The following is a 17,311-nucleotide window of genomic DNA, read 5'->3' on the forward strand; positions in this document are numbered from 1 at the left end:
GCCATCGCCTCCCTCCTATGCCTCACTCTCTCCCATTGCCCTGTACCAATCTCCAAACTACCTTACACTCTCCCACTGCCCTCTATCAATCTCTAAACTAACCCCCCTGCCCCGTGCTCACCCTGCAGCCTTCGATCACAGTCTCCCTATAGCTCTATATTGATTCTGAATACAAACTCAACAGCTCTGTATCAATCCCCATCTACAAAGGAGACATGAAAAAGCACTCACAACGTCAACAGAGCTACACACCCTGAAGGAAGTTCGCTGTAGAGTGAGTGTGGTACTCACACTCTGCTGTACTGACCTTGTTGTTTGCTCATGGACTGTAAACTGGGGAGCATGGTGGGGAACATAGGACTCCCATAGCGGTGTGGACTGTTCATCAGCAGCTAGAGGGCAATCAAAGAGAAACATGTCAGTACCGCAGTGCGTACGATACATCACCCAGGCACAAAGATCAGGAAGGAGCCTGCTGATGCCGGTCAGCTCGAGTATGAGGGGCAGATAAATCAGCACATTATCTCAAGAGACCACCGAACCACAGGGGCTGATTTAATTTCCACGTCCCATGGCACGGAGCGTGGTGGCGGTGGTTGGGGTTGGTCATGAGCTCCTCAGTTCAGCCGGCTTAGCACAGGTTGAGGGTTAAACCCAGGCCTGTGTTGGTCTGCTAGGTTCAGCATCACAACGGGCACCCTAGCTGCCCTCCTGACAGGGCAGCAAGCACTTACCAGGGCCCTCGGTGCACACCAAAAGCAAACTGGGTGGTTTCCTGCAATTCTCTTAACACTCCCATATGCACGCACGCACGCACACATAGACACACACACACACACATAAATACAGGACAAAACCACACTGTTCAGTATCTGGGAAGGAAGACAACACCTGGCTGGAGGTGAGTGACACGCCTGCCTTTGAGTCTAAAGGTCTCTAGGCTTAAGGCCCAACCCAGGGATCTGGACCCAGAGTTCAAACTGTGTGCACTGCCACATTTGCCACTGTGTAAGGCAGAGGTAAAGAAACATAAACTGTGTTGCCTCATCTTCAATGTCACTGGAATCCGAAAGGAAGTTGTTGCAAAACGGAGAACACTGCATTCTTGCAACAGCCACCATTCTCAGCTTTCGCTGAATAATTCCTTCCCCTTCGCCATTGGGAACATTGTATTGGCATCAATACTGAGGCTTTCCATATGTGCTCCCTGCACAGATTACCACAAAATTGGCTCTTGGCTCCTTGAAACTAGGCAGGTTCTCTCTTGACTGCATGCGTGACCACACACACACACAGCAGCCCAGAGGCTCCCATGCAGGACAAACACAGATCAGTACCCTCAATGGCTATAAGGAGCCGAGATTTTCACCGAGTGGGCTACGCTGGTCTTTATAAATGACCGGCGGAATCTGGGTCTGCTGGACCATTCAAGGATAGCACGAGTTTAAAGAGACCTCATTGTTGCAAGGATATTAATGCACAGTGTGGAGCTGCAATTTTATGGAGGGGGCATATAGTTAAAATGAAGCTCACTTATGTGCAATGACTTGAAGTTATTTAAATCCACAGCCCTTTATCAAAAATAAACAAATGGGCTGTAGCAGTTAGAATAAAAACAATCCAGCTGGAATGTACTGATTGGCAGGCCATCTGTGTAGTTCAGAAACAGCATTGCTCAGTTTTAATAGTGGAAGCCAGAATGGTGACTACACATTTGATGGACAGTTTTAAGAGGCTATCAAAAGGTTTAGCCATACCATTACTGAATACAGGTTTGCTTATGAATAAGTGATCATCCCCCTCTCAAATGTTCATGAACGAGGGCTCTTGTAACTTGTTAAATAATTACATTTCTTTTCACTTCCATCCATCTCCTGAAGTTTGCCCACAGCACATACCGGGTAAGAGGCAATTTGCAGGATTCATAAAGTAAATTATTCTACAGGGATGGGAGAAAGTTAAAGGCCAAACTGCCTTTTATAAAGCTACGACAATGTCTCGGAGAACCAAAGCAGACTTTCTAACCACTGCAAGGACTGTAGATATTTCAGTTGGAAAAGTAATGGAAAACAAATGGAAGTTTCGGCTGCTTTGTTACAGAGAATGAACAAGTTCCCTCTTAGTTTAATTCAACTCAAAGCAAAGTGGTCATTTATTGGTCACACAAAGGTTTGTCTTTTTGTGAAGAACCTGATTCTGATACTTTCATGAAACATGCAGCACCAGGTGTCTTTGAAAGCAAATAACTACCCAATAATTACATTGGTCCTAAGCAGCAGCTGGGCACTAAACTGAGGGGTGAGAAATCAGACGGGAACAAACCTGCAAAAAGCAAAATCACACTCTCTCTTTCTGTCTCCCTCTCGCTGTGGTGCAGTCTGTGGTTGAATAGCCTGCAAACTCTCAGAGCAGAAAACGGTGCAGTCAGCCAAAGGAATTAAGGGATTGTTACCAGATAGGCAATGGGACTGTACTGTCTCAGTGGGCTTCTCCCACCCTGATCATCCCTCTCTCTCTAATTAGAAATGAAACAACATTTAATTACTTTGCCAAAATAAAGAAAACTTCTAATTTAATCCAAGAACTAGGTCCAATTGACTGGCTACCGAATGCTGTCAACTGTGTCAATGTTCAAATGTGATATCATCACCAAAAACAGAAGTGAGTAAAGGCACCCCCTTGGATTTATACTTTGACCCACAGACTTCGAGCCTTTTCTTGTGTGTTTTCCATTCCCAATATTCTTGTCCGTGTTATCCATCCTGTGTGTGAATTTATGTGCACTTGGATTTAAAGGGGATTTAACATTAATAATCTGTTTTGCCACTTTAGAGAAGAAGTTTACTGTAAATTTCTTGAACATTAATGAAACCCGGCGTGAGTTCCTTTTATCTTAGATAAGGAGTCACAGTCACAATGACTAAACTGGTCATCTTTCACACCAGTGAGGTCTGGTTTACAATGCAAGAGGTGCAAAAAGATTTACCAGAATTATCCTGAAACTGAAACATTATACATGTCAGCAGAGATTGAACTGGTGAGGGTTGTTTATGTGAGAAAAGAGGTGGTTGAGACATGACCTAATCAGGGATTACAAAATTATGAAAAGGTTTGATTGGGTAAACGTAGAGTCAATGATTCCTCTGGTGGGGAGACCGGATCTAGGATCCATCAGTATAACACAGTGAATCTAATAAGGAGCTCAGGAGAAAACTCCTCTTTCAGAGACTGGTGGGAATGTGGAAGTGCAAGTGGTCCGCGCTGTATCTGAAGATGCATTTAAGGGGAGGGAAGCTGGAGATAAAGTCATGTTGGAGAAATAAGCATGGAGTTATGTTGATGGAGATGGGTGAAGCGGAATTGGAGGGTAAACTCTAGTTGGACCATTGGTGACAGCAAATGACTTGTTGTTGTGCTGCTTAATCAATGTTCCCATCATACTAAATCCTCATAATTCCTGTGCTCGCTGAGCGACATTGGGCCCCAGTCCAACAATGCCCCAATTTTAACACTGGGATCAGATTTCTCAATTGCTTCTTTGCACCTCTCTATTCCTGTACCTATTCCAGCCCTACAACCCTCCAAAATGTCTGAGCCTTATAATTCTGGCCTCTTGCATGCCCACAGTCTTCTTGGCTCCTCCACTCGTGAGAGTGCATTCAGGTGCCAGACATCTTAAGCTCTGGTACTCCCTTGCCAAACCTCACTTCTTTGACCAACATGTTTTTCACACCTTGTTTTAACATCTCATGTGGCCTGGTATTCTGTTTCAGTCCTTTTAGGCAGCGTGGGATGTATTACTGCATACAGGGGGCTTTGTAAAGGTTATGTGTTGTTACTTACACATGCTTGCAGTGACGGGGGCTGCAGAGGGCAGCTACTGTAATCACTGCGCATCGAGCTCTCCAGGTCGACATCTGACAGCTCACTCACTGACTGCACTGAGGCCACACTGCTGGTCATAGGGGCCATGGAGTAAAACATCTCTGTGGGCACTGGCAATGGAGACAGAGCAACATGTAAGACACAGGCTAAACTGAAACAGAATTAATTATACAGCCTGTTTCCAATTGTCCAGCAGCTCTTGGCATCAATGTAAGAACAGGGCTGTGGTGCAGTCTGTGGCTGAATAGCCTGCAAACTCTCACAGCAGAAAATGGTGCAATCAACCAAGGGATTGTTACCACATAGGCAATGGGATTGTACTGTCTGACTGGACTTCTCCCACTGTGATCATCTTTAATATTTCATCCCAGCCAGCCTTTACCTCAGGTAAGGTGCTGGGCCGTGTCTGTGTGTGTGTGCAAGCACACTGGGCAGTGGTGGCAGTGGCAGCGGTGTGGGGCTGGTGGCGGTGGTGGCGGTGTGGGGGCTGATGGTGGTGGCGGTGTGGGGGCTGCTGGTGGTGGTGGTGGTGTGGGGGGGGGGGGGGGGGGTGGTGACGGAAGCTGGCTTCAGGTCGCAATAGGAATCTCAGACATTGCTCTGCCCTGTTTATCTAACTCTGGCAGTAAAAGCTGACTGACCTGAGGAAGGCAGAGGATAAAAGAGGAAAAGTCTTGCTCTAAATATACAGGCAATTGCTGAGGCCACAATTTAAATCCCATGCAGAGTTTTGGTCTGCTGATGAAGCGATAGAATCCACAGATCCCTTGCAGAGCGGTAATAGGCCTTTCGGCCCAATGGTTGCCAATCGACCCTCTGAAGAGCATCCCACCCAGACCCATTCCCCCTGTCCTCTCTGTGTCACCCTGCATTTCCCATGGGTGATGCACCTAACCCTGAATACTTAAGGGTAATTTAGCATGGGCCAAGCCAGCTAATTCGCACATCTTTGGAGTGTGAGGGGAAATCAGAGCCCCTGGCAGAAACAGGGAGAATATGCAAACTCTACGCAGGCCCAAGGGTGGAATCAAACCCGGGCCCCTGGCACCACTAGGAAGCAGTGTTAACCAGTGAGCCACCATACCACCCCAAGAGGGACTCAAAAGATGTTTGGGATGAATGGATTATCTTACACGGCACGTTTGAGCAGATTAGACCTCAACTCACTGGACTTCAGGGGAATGGGAGGTGATCTCATTGAAGCATGTAAGATTGTGAGGGACCTCAACAGCGTGGATCCTGACAGGCTGCTTTCCCTTATGAGGGAGTCCAGAAATAGGGAACAAAATTTCAGAGCAAGAGACGTCCCATTTAAGATAGAGATGAGGAGGCATTCCTTCACTCAGTGGGTTATGAGTTTATTCCAGAGGGCAGTGGATGTGGGGAAATTGAAGATATTCACTGTCAAGTTGGGCAGGTTTTTGAATGACAAGGGAGTGAAGGGTCAGAACAGGTAACTGGCGTTGAGGCCGCTACAAAATCAGCCATGATCAAATTCAAAGGCACAGCTGGCTTGAGGGGCCAAATGGTCAACTCCCAGCTCCTGTTTCATACAGTCATAGAGATGTACAACACAGAAACAGACCCTTTGGTCAAACTCGTCCACGACGACCAGATATCCTAAATTAATCTTGTGCCATTTGCCAGCATTTGGCCCATATCCATTCAAACCCTTTCTATTCATGTACCCATCCAGATGCCTTTTAAATGCTGTAACTGTACCAGCCTCCACCACTTCCTCTGGCAGCTCATTCCATACACGCACCACCCTCTGTGTGAAAAAGTTGTCACATAGGACCCTTTTACATTTTCCACTTTCATCTTAAAAAATACCCTCAAGTTTTGGCCTCCCCATACCCTGGGGAAATGACCTTGTCTATTCACATTATCCATATCCCTCATGAATTGGATGTGAGTTTGCTCGCTGAGCTGGAAGGTTCGTTTTCGGACATTTTATCACCATTCTAGGTAACATCATCAGTGAGCCTCCGGTGAAGCGTCCCGCTTTCTATTTATCCACACACTGCAGCACAGAGGAACTACAAACAGCAGAAGAAAATCACCTACACAGCGTATTCAAAAAGAACGGGTACCCAATGAACACAGTCCGCCGATTTGTCAGCAACAAACCCAAACAAACAGACAAACCGTGCCCAGAAACCATAACCACTCTCCCTACATCAAAGACATTTCCGAAATGACTGCCAGACTACTCGGACCCCTTGGCATCAGGGTAGCCCACAAAACCACCAACACACTAAAACAGCAGTTAATGAACTTAAAAGACCCTATACAGACAACAAATAAAACAAACGTCATCTACAAAATACCTTGCAAGAACTGTGACAAACACTGCATTGGACAAACAGGCAGAAAGCTAGCCACCAGGATACATGAACATCAACTAGCCACAAAACGACATGACCCACTATCACTCGTATCCTTACATACAGGTAAGGAAGGATACCACTTTGATTGGGACAACACATCCATCCTAGGACAAGCCAAACAGAGACACGCACGAGAATTCCTAGAAGCATGGCATTCCAACCGGAATTCCATCAACAAACACGTTGATTCGGAGCCCATCTACCACCCTCTGAGAAAAAGAACAGGAAATGACATCACCAACCCAAGGAAACCTAAACAGATAAATAGAAAGCGGGACATAACACCAGCGCTTCACCGGAGGCTCACTGATGATGTTACCTGGAATGGTGACGAAATGTCTGAAAACTAACCTTCCAGCTCAGCGAGCAAACTCACATCCAGAGCCTCAACCTGAGCTCCAAATCTTCTCAAAACTCACTATAACCCTCATGATTTTATAAGCCTCTATCAGGTCACACCTCAGCCGTCAATGCTCCAGGGAAAATAGCCCCAGCCTCTCATTGTAGCTCATGCCCTCCAACCCTGGCAACATCCTTGTAAATCTTTTCTGCACCCTTTCAACATCATTTTTCAGCCATTTCTAACAACATCCTTCCTATAGCAGGGAGACCAGAACTGAACGCAGTAGTCCAAAAGTGGCCTCACTAACGGCCCGTACAGCTGAAACATGACCTCCCAACTCCTACACTCAATGCACTGACCAGTAAAGGCAAGTCTTCAGTCCATGTGATGCAAATTACTCTTTGGTGGCGCGCCAAATTCAAGCTGAATTCATAGAATCATACAATCCCTACAGTGTGGCCCATTAATTCCACACCAACCCTCCAAAGAGCATCCCACCCATGAACTCCCCACCCCTCCCACACTATCCTTGTAACCCTGCATTTCCCATGGCCAATCCACCATAACCCGCACATCCCTGGGCACTATGGGACAATTTGGCACGGCCAGTCCACCCTAACCTGCACATCCCTGGGCACTATAGGACAATTTGGCACGGCCAATCCACCCTAACCTGCACATCCCTAGGCACTATGGGACAATTTAGCACGGCCAATGCACCCTAACCTGCACATCCCTGAACACTATGGGGCAATTTAGCACGGCCAATCCACCCTAACCTGCACATCCCTAGGCACTATGGGACAATTTAGCACGGCCAATCCACCCTAACCCACACATCCCTGGGCACTATGGGGCAATTTAGCACGGCCAGTCCACCCTAACCTACACATCCCTGGGCACTATGGGCAATTTAGCACAGCCAATCCACCCTAACCTGCACATCCCTGGACACTATGGGACAATTTAGCACTGCCAATCCACCCTAACCTGCACATCTTTGGACAGCGGGAAGAAACTGGTGCACTTGGCAGGACCCCACGCAAACACAGGGATAAGGTGCAAACTCCACAGAGACAGTCACTGAGCTGGAATCGAACCTGGATCCGTGGTGCTGTGAGGCAGCAGTGCTTACCACTGAACCACCGTGCCGCCCTCCTTACCTCCGTTCTCTGTGCCTGCAAACGAGTCCAGCTCTTCGCTCTTGGCGTTCCCCGAACTCTGGCCCGAGTGAAGCTGCTTGTTGAGATCCTGCTCAATCAGTTTGAAATCCTCAGGGTCCAGCGGTCGACTCTTGTTCAGCTTCTCCCTCAGTCCGTTCACTTCTGCTTTGGAATGAGAAGAGAAAACAAAATGAAAAATGCCACACTGCCGAACAAGTATCATACATTGGTCTTCACTATAAAGGATTAAAAGCAACTTCCTGGAAATGGAAGATGAAAGAACCCAAGAAAATTACAATCACCGTGGTAAAACGTACAATTGGAGCATTGGGCCAATTAGTCCCTGGGGCCCTGATGGACATCATCCCATAGTCTTCAAGCAAGTGTTGGGTGAGGTCATTAATATGCTGGTTTTAATTTTCCAAAATTCCCTAGATTTGGGGGAGGTCTTATTCAATTGGAAAATAGTGGCTATAACTCCCTTATTCCAAAAGGGAGGGAGACAAAAAGCAGGACTGAGCCACTTAGCTCAACAGCTGTTATTGGGAAAATGTTTGAAGCTACTATTGAACACATTATAGCAAGTGCATGTGGAAAAAGATCAAGGTAATCATACAGAGTCAGTTCTGAAACAGAGATATATGGTTAAACAATCTATTACGTGTCGTGAATAAAAGAACCAGTGTATGTACTCACTTTAAAATTTCCAGAAGGCCTTTAATAAGGTGCCACATCAAAGGTTATTGAGGAAAATGAGAGTTCAATGATGTAGTTGGCAATATATCTGGTTTGTAAGATGCAAGAAGAGATGCTCCTATTTGGATTTCCAGAAGGCCTTTGACAAGGTGCTACACTGGATACTGTTAAATAAGATAGAAGTCCATGGCGTTAGGGGAAAAGTGCTGGCATGGATAGAGAAATCGCTGACTGGCAGAGGGCAGAGAATGGAGATGAAGGGGTCTTTTTCACGGTGGCAGCTGGTTCCACATGGGTCTGTGTTGGGACCCCATTATACATTAATTATCTGGAAGTAGGAACTGAGAGCATTATCAATATGTCTGCAGATGACACAACAATTTGTGGGGTAGGTAGCGTTAAGAAAGTGAGGGGGCTGCAGAGGACTTGGACAGCTAGGAGAATGGGCAAAAAACGGGCAGGTGGAATACAATGTGGGAAAAATGTGAGGTTATGCACTGTGGTGGCAAGAATAGAGATGCAACTATTTCTAAACAGATAAAGGCTTTGGAAATCTAAAACACAAAGGGACTTGGGAGTCCTAGTTCAGGATTCTCTTAGGGTTAAAACGCAGGTTCAGTTAGGAAAGCAGATGCAATGTTAGCATTCACTTCAAGAGGACTAGAATAAAAGAGCAGAGACATACTGCTGAGGTTATTTAAGGGTCTGCTCAGAACACATCTGGAACATTGTGAGCATGTTTTGGGCCCCATAGCTAATGAAGTATCTGTTGGCATTTAAGGGACTCCAAAGGAAGTTTACAAGAATGATCCCAGGAATGAAGGGCTTGTCATATGAGGAGCAATTGAGGACTCTTGGTCTGTACTCAGTGGGGTTTGGGAGGATGGCGGGGGGGGGGATCTAATTGAAACTTACGGAATACTGACAGGCCTAGAGTGGACTTGGAGGTGTTTCCACAAATAGGAGAGACTAGGACTCCAGAGCACAGCCTCAGAGAGAAGGGGCAGAGGAATTTCTTCAGCCAGAGGATGGAGAACATTGCCACAGAGTGCTGTGGAGGCCAAGTCAGTGAGTGTATTTAAGAAGAGAGATGAATGTTGATTGGTCAGGGGATCCAGGGTTACAGGGAGGAGGTGTTGAGAAACATATCCACCGTGATCAAATGGTACAGGAAATATGGGTCAAATAGCCTAATTCTGCTCCTTCACCTTATGGTGTTATGCCCCAAGAATCAGTACTGGGGCTTTAACTCTTTACAATTTACATAAATGTCTTGCCTGAAGGTACCGAAGGCATGGTTGCTAAAATTACTGTTAACATGAAGATAGGCAGGTAGGAAATTAAATTAGGAAGGTGACTGAAGGAGGCTATAATGGGATACAGAGAAACTAAGCAAACGGATAAAGAGGAAGGTGGAGGGAGGTAAGGCACGGAGGATAGGGTGGAAGATTAGGGGGAGATGGAGGTGAAGGAGGTAGACAAAGAGAGAGAGGCGGAGGAAGAGAGGGAGGCGGTGGAAGTAGAGAGGGAGGTGGAGAAAGTAGTTGGGGAGGGAGGTATACTGGAACACGCACAGATATTTAATAAGTGAGAGGTCGAAATGTTATCAGGGAAGTTGGGAATGTTATCATCAAATCAGCTATGATCTTATTGAATGACAGAGCAGGACTGAGAGGCAGAGTTCCTATTCCTGCTTTACCGCAGCTCTACGCTTTCAGTGATCAGGAAAAACTGCCTGCCTCCAACTGGCCACAACTCCCTTTAAGCTCTCCTCACCAAGTACCAGGGCAAGACATCCAACAAGTAAATCTGCGCCGCAATGCCAAATCTTACACAGACCGTGGCTTTTTAATCGAGAAATGTTCAGGTACTTCCAGCTTCTTTGTTTCTCATAGTTAAGGGAACACGTTAGAGGAACATGGAACTGTACAGCACAGAAACAGGCCCTCTAGCCCACAATGTTGTGCTGAACATGATGCCAAATTAAACTAATCCCTTCCCCCTGCCCTTGGTCCATATCCCTCCATTCCTCGCACATTCATGTATTTATCTAAAAGGACCTTAAATTATCCTTATTGTATCTGTCCCCCGCCTTCATCCCTGACAGTGTGTTCCAGACTCCTAATGCTCCCTGTGCAAAAAACTTGCCCCTCATATCTGCTTTGAACTCTCCCCCCTCACCTTACAGCATATCCCCATGTTTGAGACACTTCAACTCTGGGGAAAAGATTCTGACTATCAATCCTGCTATGCATCTCCTAATTTTATAAACTTCTATCAAGTCTCCTACCAACCTTCACCACTCCAGAGAAAACAACCCAAGTTTTTCTAGCCTCTCCTTATAGCTCATATCGTCTAATCCAGGTAGAATCCCGGTAAGCATCTTCTACATGCCCTCCAAAGCCTCCACATCCTTCCTGTAATGTGGCAACCAGAACTGAATGCAATACTCTAAGTGAGGCCTAACCAAAGTCATATTAAGCTGCAGTATGATATGATGACTCTAGTACCCAATGCCCCGACCAATAATGGCAAGCATGCCATATGCCTTCTTTACCACCCTATCCACTTGTGTGACCACTCTCAGAGAGCTTGAACCCCAAGATCTATTGCTGTTCAGGGTCCTGCCATTAACTGCAATAACTTACCTGAGAGGTTAAGTGTACTGAATAAGTCAGCCAGGTTGGAGATCTGTTGTGGGTTCAGGAACAGGTGCAGTGACCCCATCTTCCCATCTATTGCCAACTGGCAGAAAAACAGATCAGTCAGCACAGGTCAAACACAGAAACAGAACCCATATTCTAGTGCTCCCCAGAGACAGAACATCAACCAGGCTTGTTGCCCCTGGTCCCCTTCCCTATAACCTTTGAGAGGAATAGGTATTAATAGTTACAGAATCAGGAGTTGAGGTGCGGACTGGCCACTATCACTTTGATTGGCAGAAAGCCTTTCTACTGTTTCTGTGTAACAAGTCTATGGGACAGTTTAGGGGTCTTCTTTTCCGACATACTTCCTAAGTTGAATGCCATTTCCAACTCTATTTTGGCATGGTCAAGGAGCTGGAAACTTCTTCAAGTTCCTGTCAACAGGTTTGAGCAGTTGAATGACCTCTTTCAATTCCATTATAACAGGCCCAAGGAGCTGGAAAATCTCTTCTAGTTACTATCTAACAAGTTTGAGGGGTTGAATGGCCTTTTCCAGTTCCTGTGCAACAAGCTCGAGAAAGGCTGAATGGCCAGCGTCACAGGTTCAAAAGATTGAATGACTACATCATGTTTCTGTATAATAGGCTCCAGAGAGGCTGAATGGTCTCCTCCTTTCTCCTTGAATGAAAGGTATGTCAGGTACAAGGTACTGTATCAGTTTATATCTGTCTCCAGCTCAGAAGCAGATCATGCAGCCTATCTGGTCATTACATTCCAAAAGGAGCTTCCTTCCATCCCATTTCCATCTCATCTATCAACACATTCCTCTAGACCTTCCTCCCTCAGGTTTCCCCTTAACATGCATCCACATTATTCACCTCGACTATTCTTAGTAGCAGTAAGGTCCACACTCTCCTCGCTCTCTGGATAAAGACATCTCTCCTTGAACCTAGTTTTGGCAGAGCAGCCCCCAGGGGCCTGACAGCCTACTTCTGCTACTACCTCTCATGTTCTTGTCCAATGGGTGGCAATAATTTACGTTCCCCTCTATCAAACTCATTGATTAGCTCAAAAACCTGCATTAGGCCTCTGGCAGCCTTGTTGGATGAGAAGACAGAGCCCAACACATTTGGTCTTTCCTGGACTCTTGTACACGCTCAGATTTGAACTGGTGAATAGGTTAAATTAAACCAGATCAGGATAAATCCAGAGAGAACAATTCACACGATATAGAGTGGAACAAAGGTCTATAAACTCAATGTACATCACATTGGTGTTTTCATCCAGGATCAGCCTTCTATCTTCTCTTAAGGCTAAGTCATAATTTTTATTCTGGGTTCAGTATGAGGGGTTAAGTGGTCAGCCCAGCTTTTTAAGGCCAGCCATAACACTAGGGATCTCCCCAGTTACCCTCCACTACCGTCCCTTGGATATAGACTCCCAAGACAGAGAAGAACCAACATCGCCCCAATGGAAGTAACAGTGGCTCCCCAGCCATCCCCTTCTGGTTTTACACTGACCATTCCTCAATTATTTGATGGGATGTCGGCACTGTTGGCAAGGTGGGCATTTGCTGCCCATCACTAAGTGCCCTTGAACCGATGGCTTGCTAGGCCATTTCAGAGGGGCAGTTCAGAGTCCACCACAGCGCAGTGGGTCTGGAGTCACATGTAGGCCCACAATGAGTGAGGACAGTAGATTTCCCCTTCTAAGAGGGAGTCAGTGAACCAGATGGATTTTTAAGCTAATTGGTGTTAGTCACTATGGTCACCATCACCAAGACTGGCTTCAAGTCCAGGTTTTACTAAATGGGTTTGAATCCCACCAGATGCTGCAATGGATTTGAACCTGTGTCAATGACCCGGACATCTGATTTACTGATGTCTTGCTACGAGTTGTCTTACAGTGAAAGCCTGTGCTTGTTTCCACGGGAATTTAGAAGGCTGAGGGGTTGACCTGATTGAAGTGTAGAAGATGCTGACCTGTCTTGACAAGATGGATGTTTCCTTGTGCTGACCAGTTCAAAGCGAGAGGACGGTTTAAAAATTAAGGGTCGACCTTTTCAGAACAGAGGGGTTTTCTCTTCCCCTCAGAGGGTTGTGCGAGTTTAGAATGTTTTGCATCAGAAGGTTGGGAGGGCCCTATAAATATTTTTACGACTGACATTGGCTGATTCCCTAGCCCAACAGGAATCAAAGGTTGTTTGGGGCTGGAGTAGGGTGGGAATGTGGAATGCGAATCACAGAGCAGGCCTGGGAGGCCAAATGGCCTATTTCTGCTTCTAATTCCTGTGTTTGTATGCCCTTGTGGGAAAGGAACTTGTCACCTCCAGAATTCAAACATGAGTTGAATCTCAATCCTCTCAGGGTGGTCAACAATTGTAGCCTCTGTGTGAAAAGGTGAGGTAGACTACCCATCAATGAGGGCTTGGCCCTCCCTGACCTAACCATCAATGACCAGAAGGGAAGCTCAGCTTATTGGGATGGCGCGGTGGTTAGCACTGCAGCCTCACAGCGCCAGGGACCCAGCCTCAGGGGACTGTCTGTGTAGAGTTTACATGTTCTCCCCATGTCTGCGTGGGATTTCCTCCCACAGTCCAAAGAGGCGCAGGTTGGGAGCGGATTGGCCATGCTAAATTATCCCATAGTGTCCAGGAATGTGTAGGTTAGGTGAGTTAGCCAAAGGCAATGCAGGGTGGGGAGCTGGGTCTAGGTGGGATGCTCTTCAGTGGGGCGGTGTGGACTGAATGGCCTGCTTCCACACGGTAGGAATTCTATGATTCAATCAGGAGCTGTGTCAGCCTTGGCTTCCAGTAAAAAACACACCAACTCATGAAGGTTTAGGGATTCAGTGCGGTGCTGAGGGAGTACTGCATTGTTGGAGGTGGCACCATCTCTCAGCTGACAGTGTGAATTCTCCCCACTGTTCCAGAACCATAATTAACCCCCAACATTCAGACGATCTGGTCACTATTACGTTGCTGCTTGCGGGGAGCTTCCTGTGCACTGCCGAGTTTCCTACCGTGGTGACTGCATTTCAGAAATTCATTCTAAGAATGAATGAGCAGCTTTGTGAGGCAGGGAAGCAAGTCTCCCTCTCCCCTGCCAGGTGCTCCCAGCGCGTTCGTCCAAAACCATGACCTGCTCCTCGCCACCCATCCCCCACAGGCCCCAGCCGTCAGTAACCTTAGGCCCAGGCAGCACGTCGTTCTGCTTGAATTTCACGGTCAACTCCATGCACCCTGTACAACTGCCGATCTGCACCAGCGGCGAAGGTGGCGATGGGGCACTTCCCTCTGCAGTCCTGCTGCTTGCTTCAGGGAAAGATTGCCATTCTGCAGTGGAGGAGGCAGGTGCATTTGCTTGCTGCTGCGAAGAAATGATCATCGCATTTAAAAGAGAAAACATTTCTAAACGAGGGACGTCACGGGGTAATCTCGTCCTATCAAAGCTGCATCTTAAGAAGCCAGTGGCACTGAAATTCAAGAGTAAATGTGGACTATCACACGTGGCACTGGCAGGGGCCACATCACAATGCTCCTTTTCCCACTGCATTTAAAAAGTACTCAGATATTCACCTTTTGCAGCCGGAACCTTGAGGGTTTAGACCAAGAACCAGATGACTGCTGGAAGGACAGAAGGGTCAGTGAAGTTTCTCATCCCACACTTGTCAGGACAAACTGCAAGAATGCCAAATTTAAAGCCATCACAACAATTTTTTTTTTCCCTTTATTCATTCATGGGAGGAGGACGTCGCTGGCTGGGCCAGCATTTATTGCCCATCCCTAATTGCCCAGAGGGCAGTTAAGCGTCAATCACATTGCTGTGGGTCTGGAGTTACAACAGCGGACATTAGTGAACCAAATGGGTTTTACCAACAATCGGCGATGGATTCATAGTCATCATTAGATTCCTAATTCCAGATATTTATTAAATTCAAATTCCCACACCACCCGCCACGAAGGGATTCGAACCTGGGTCCCCAAAATGTTATCTGGGTCTCTGGATTAACAGCCCAGCGATAATACCACTAGGCCATCGCCTTCCCACTCCCCACTTACACAACATGAGAAAAGGGCACTGATTGGTTGGCGAGTTGAGTTTGGTTCAGGCATTGTCACTGAGAAAGCAACGGAGAGCCATAGGTTCCTGAGGTGCAAAGTTTGAATATAATTTTGTTTGCAGAGCATGGGTCCCTGTGCTTGAATCGACTCCACTTCCAGCAAGGTAAGATAAAGCCACACTGCAAGCTCAACTGATTATTTTAAGTCCACAGTTAATGCAGCACTCAGCATTGTTTAGCAACTGCTGTCTCAAAGCAGAAGCATGTATTACAGTAGATGCTTTTCATTTTGTGATTTGGAAACTGGTCGAGATTGGTACGTGCTTTTCCTACAACGAACATCAAAGAAAAATGTTATTTGATTCAATCAGCCAATCATTGTGATGTAAAGCAGAAGTACCTGGTATCACCAGAGTACTGAAAGGTTTTCTAGGTTACTTGCCTCTTTTGTTACCCATGTTCAAGTTTTTAGTTTTATTTCAAGTTTATTTTACTCATACTGGGATTGTATAGGACATGGGTGAGGCCTCTTCTGGTTTCCAGTTCTAGGCTCGCTGCTATAGGAAGGATATTGTTAAGCTGGAGAGGCTTCAGAAGAGATTTACCAGGATGTTGCCTGGAATGGAGGGTTTATTATGGGCTGGGTCTTTTTTCACTGGAGCGTAGGACGTTGAGAGATGATCTCATCAAGGCTTATAAAACAAAAAAGGGGTTTAGGTAAGGTGAATGGCAGCTGTCTTTTCCCTCGGGTGGGGGGATTTCAAGCCTGGGGGCATCTTTTTAAGGTGATAGGTGAAAAATTTAAAAAGACATGAGGGGCATTTTGTTTTTGCACAGACAGTGGTTTCACATGTGGTATGAACTTCCAGAGGAAGTGGTGGATGTGGGTACAGTTACAACATTGAAAAGTCATTTAGCTAAGTACACATATAAGAAAGGAGGAATGTGAGCCAAGCACAGGCAAATGGGACTAGTTTAGTTTGGCAACGTGGTTGGCATGGACTGCTGGATCGGTTTCTGTGCTGTATGACGCAATGACTCCATAAGTTCAAGTATGGACCAAGAACTGGAATAATGTGATGAGACTGAGGGGCTTCTCTTCAGTTATCAAAGACATAATGAGCCAAGGGTTCTCGGTGCTATAAATCTGTTTCTGTAGCCCTAGTTTTACACTGTACATGAGGCTCCTTCTCGACCTCAGCATTTCCCCAGTGCTACAGCTTTGTTTCTGAGGATGGCCCTTACCGGCAGTACAGGCTGTGAGGTCTGGAGCTCCCCACCCTGCTCAGGGATTGCCTCGTAGTGCAACAATACCCCGGAAAACTGCAGCACCTTGTGGACGAATGCAGGGGGCTGATGAATGTCGATGGGAATGGGGTCCCTCTTCGAGATGCCGCCCGAGTCCTTCACAGCTTCATCACAGTACTCCAACCTGCACAAAACAGAGAAGCATTGGAGATGTCTGCCCAAACCCAGCCAACACAAAGATCATGAGAAATAGGAGGGAGTGCACCCTTTCCCTTTCAGCCTGCTCCATCAGTCAATACGATCATGGCTGATCTGATTGACGGCCCTTGCTCCACTTTCTTGCATGGCTCCCCACCAAATTCTTGTCAATCAAAACTCTTGTCTGACTCAGCCTTGAATCTTTTTGATGACGCACTGCTCTTTTCCACAGACCAAAACATTCTTTCCACCAAAACCTTTCTGAATATTCACAAAATGTATCAGGTCAGCCGTCTGCTGCCTTCCTTTTAGAGAAAGCAAGCACACTCTCCAAAACCAGGCCCTCAACTGATATCTCTTGGGAAGAGAATTTCAAATACAAATGACCCACAGTGAAATCACTCTTCCTCAATGCCACCTCCTCTCTGAGGTAACGCTGTGCTCCCCAGTTAGAGACTCCCTGGCAAGGAGAAACACCCTCTCAGCATCTGCCCTGTCAGCCCCTCCAGAATCGTACATTTTCCAATAAGATCACTTCTCATTCATCAAAACCTTCATGAGTATGGGCCTTTCCTCATAAGAGAATCTGTTCATAGGAGTCAGCCAAGTGAACCATCTCTGAGCAGATTCCAACACATGTATATGCCTCCTTTAAGAACAGAGCCAAAACTATACAAAGCA

At 46.5% G+C, this 17,311-nt stretch overlaps 1 protein-coding gene across 3 annotated transcripts in view; it reads right to left on the reverse strand.

Annotated features, from left to right (window-relative positions):
• atg2a (autophagy related 2A) overlaps positions 1 to 17,311 on the reverse strand; it is a 139,010-nt gene that overhangs the window by 102,181 nt on the left and 19,518 nt on the right. Inside the window, exons 5-10 of one of the 3 annotated variants that reach the window (XM_048525104.2) lie at positions 16,430 to 16,616; positions 14,308 to 14,487; positions 11,126 to 11,222; positions 7,782 to 7,946; positions 3,844 to 3,995; positions 308 to 392 (exon numbers count right to left, since the gene is read on the reverse strand). In XM_048525104.2, the coding sequence (XP_048381061.1) occupies positions 308 to 392; positions 3,844 to 3,995; positions 7,782 to 7,946; positions 11,126 to 11,222; positions 14,308 to 14,487; positions 16,430 to 16,616 (866 nt within the window). Of the gene's footprint in view, positions 1 to 307; positions 393 to 3,843; positions 3,996 to 7,781; positions 7,947 to 11,125; positions 11,223 to 14,307; positions 14,491 to 16,429; positions 16,617 to 17,311 lie in introns of all 3 variants that reach the window. The other 2 variants (XM_048525102.2, XM_048525101.2) reach the window with 2 other exon arrangements.

Source organism: Stegostoma tigrinum, chromosome 42 (genome assembly GCF_030684315.1).
Source record: "Stegostoma tigrinum isolate sSteTig4 chromosome 42, sSteTig4.hap1, whole genome shotgun sequence".
Taxonomy (NCBI): Eukaryota; Metazoa; Chordata; class Chondrichthyes; order Orectolobiformes; family Stegostomatidae; genus Stegostoma; species Stegostoma tigrinum.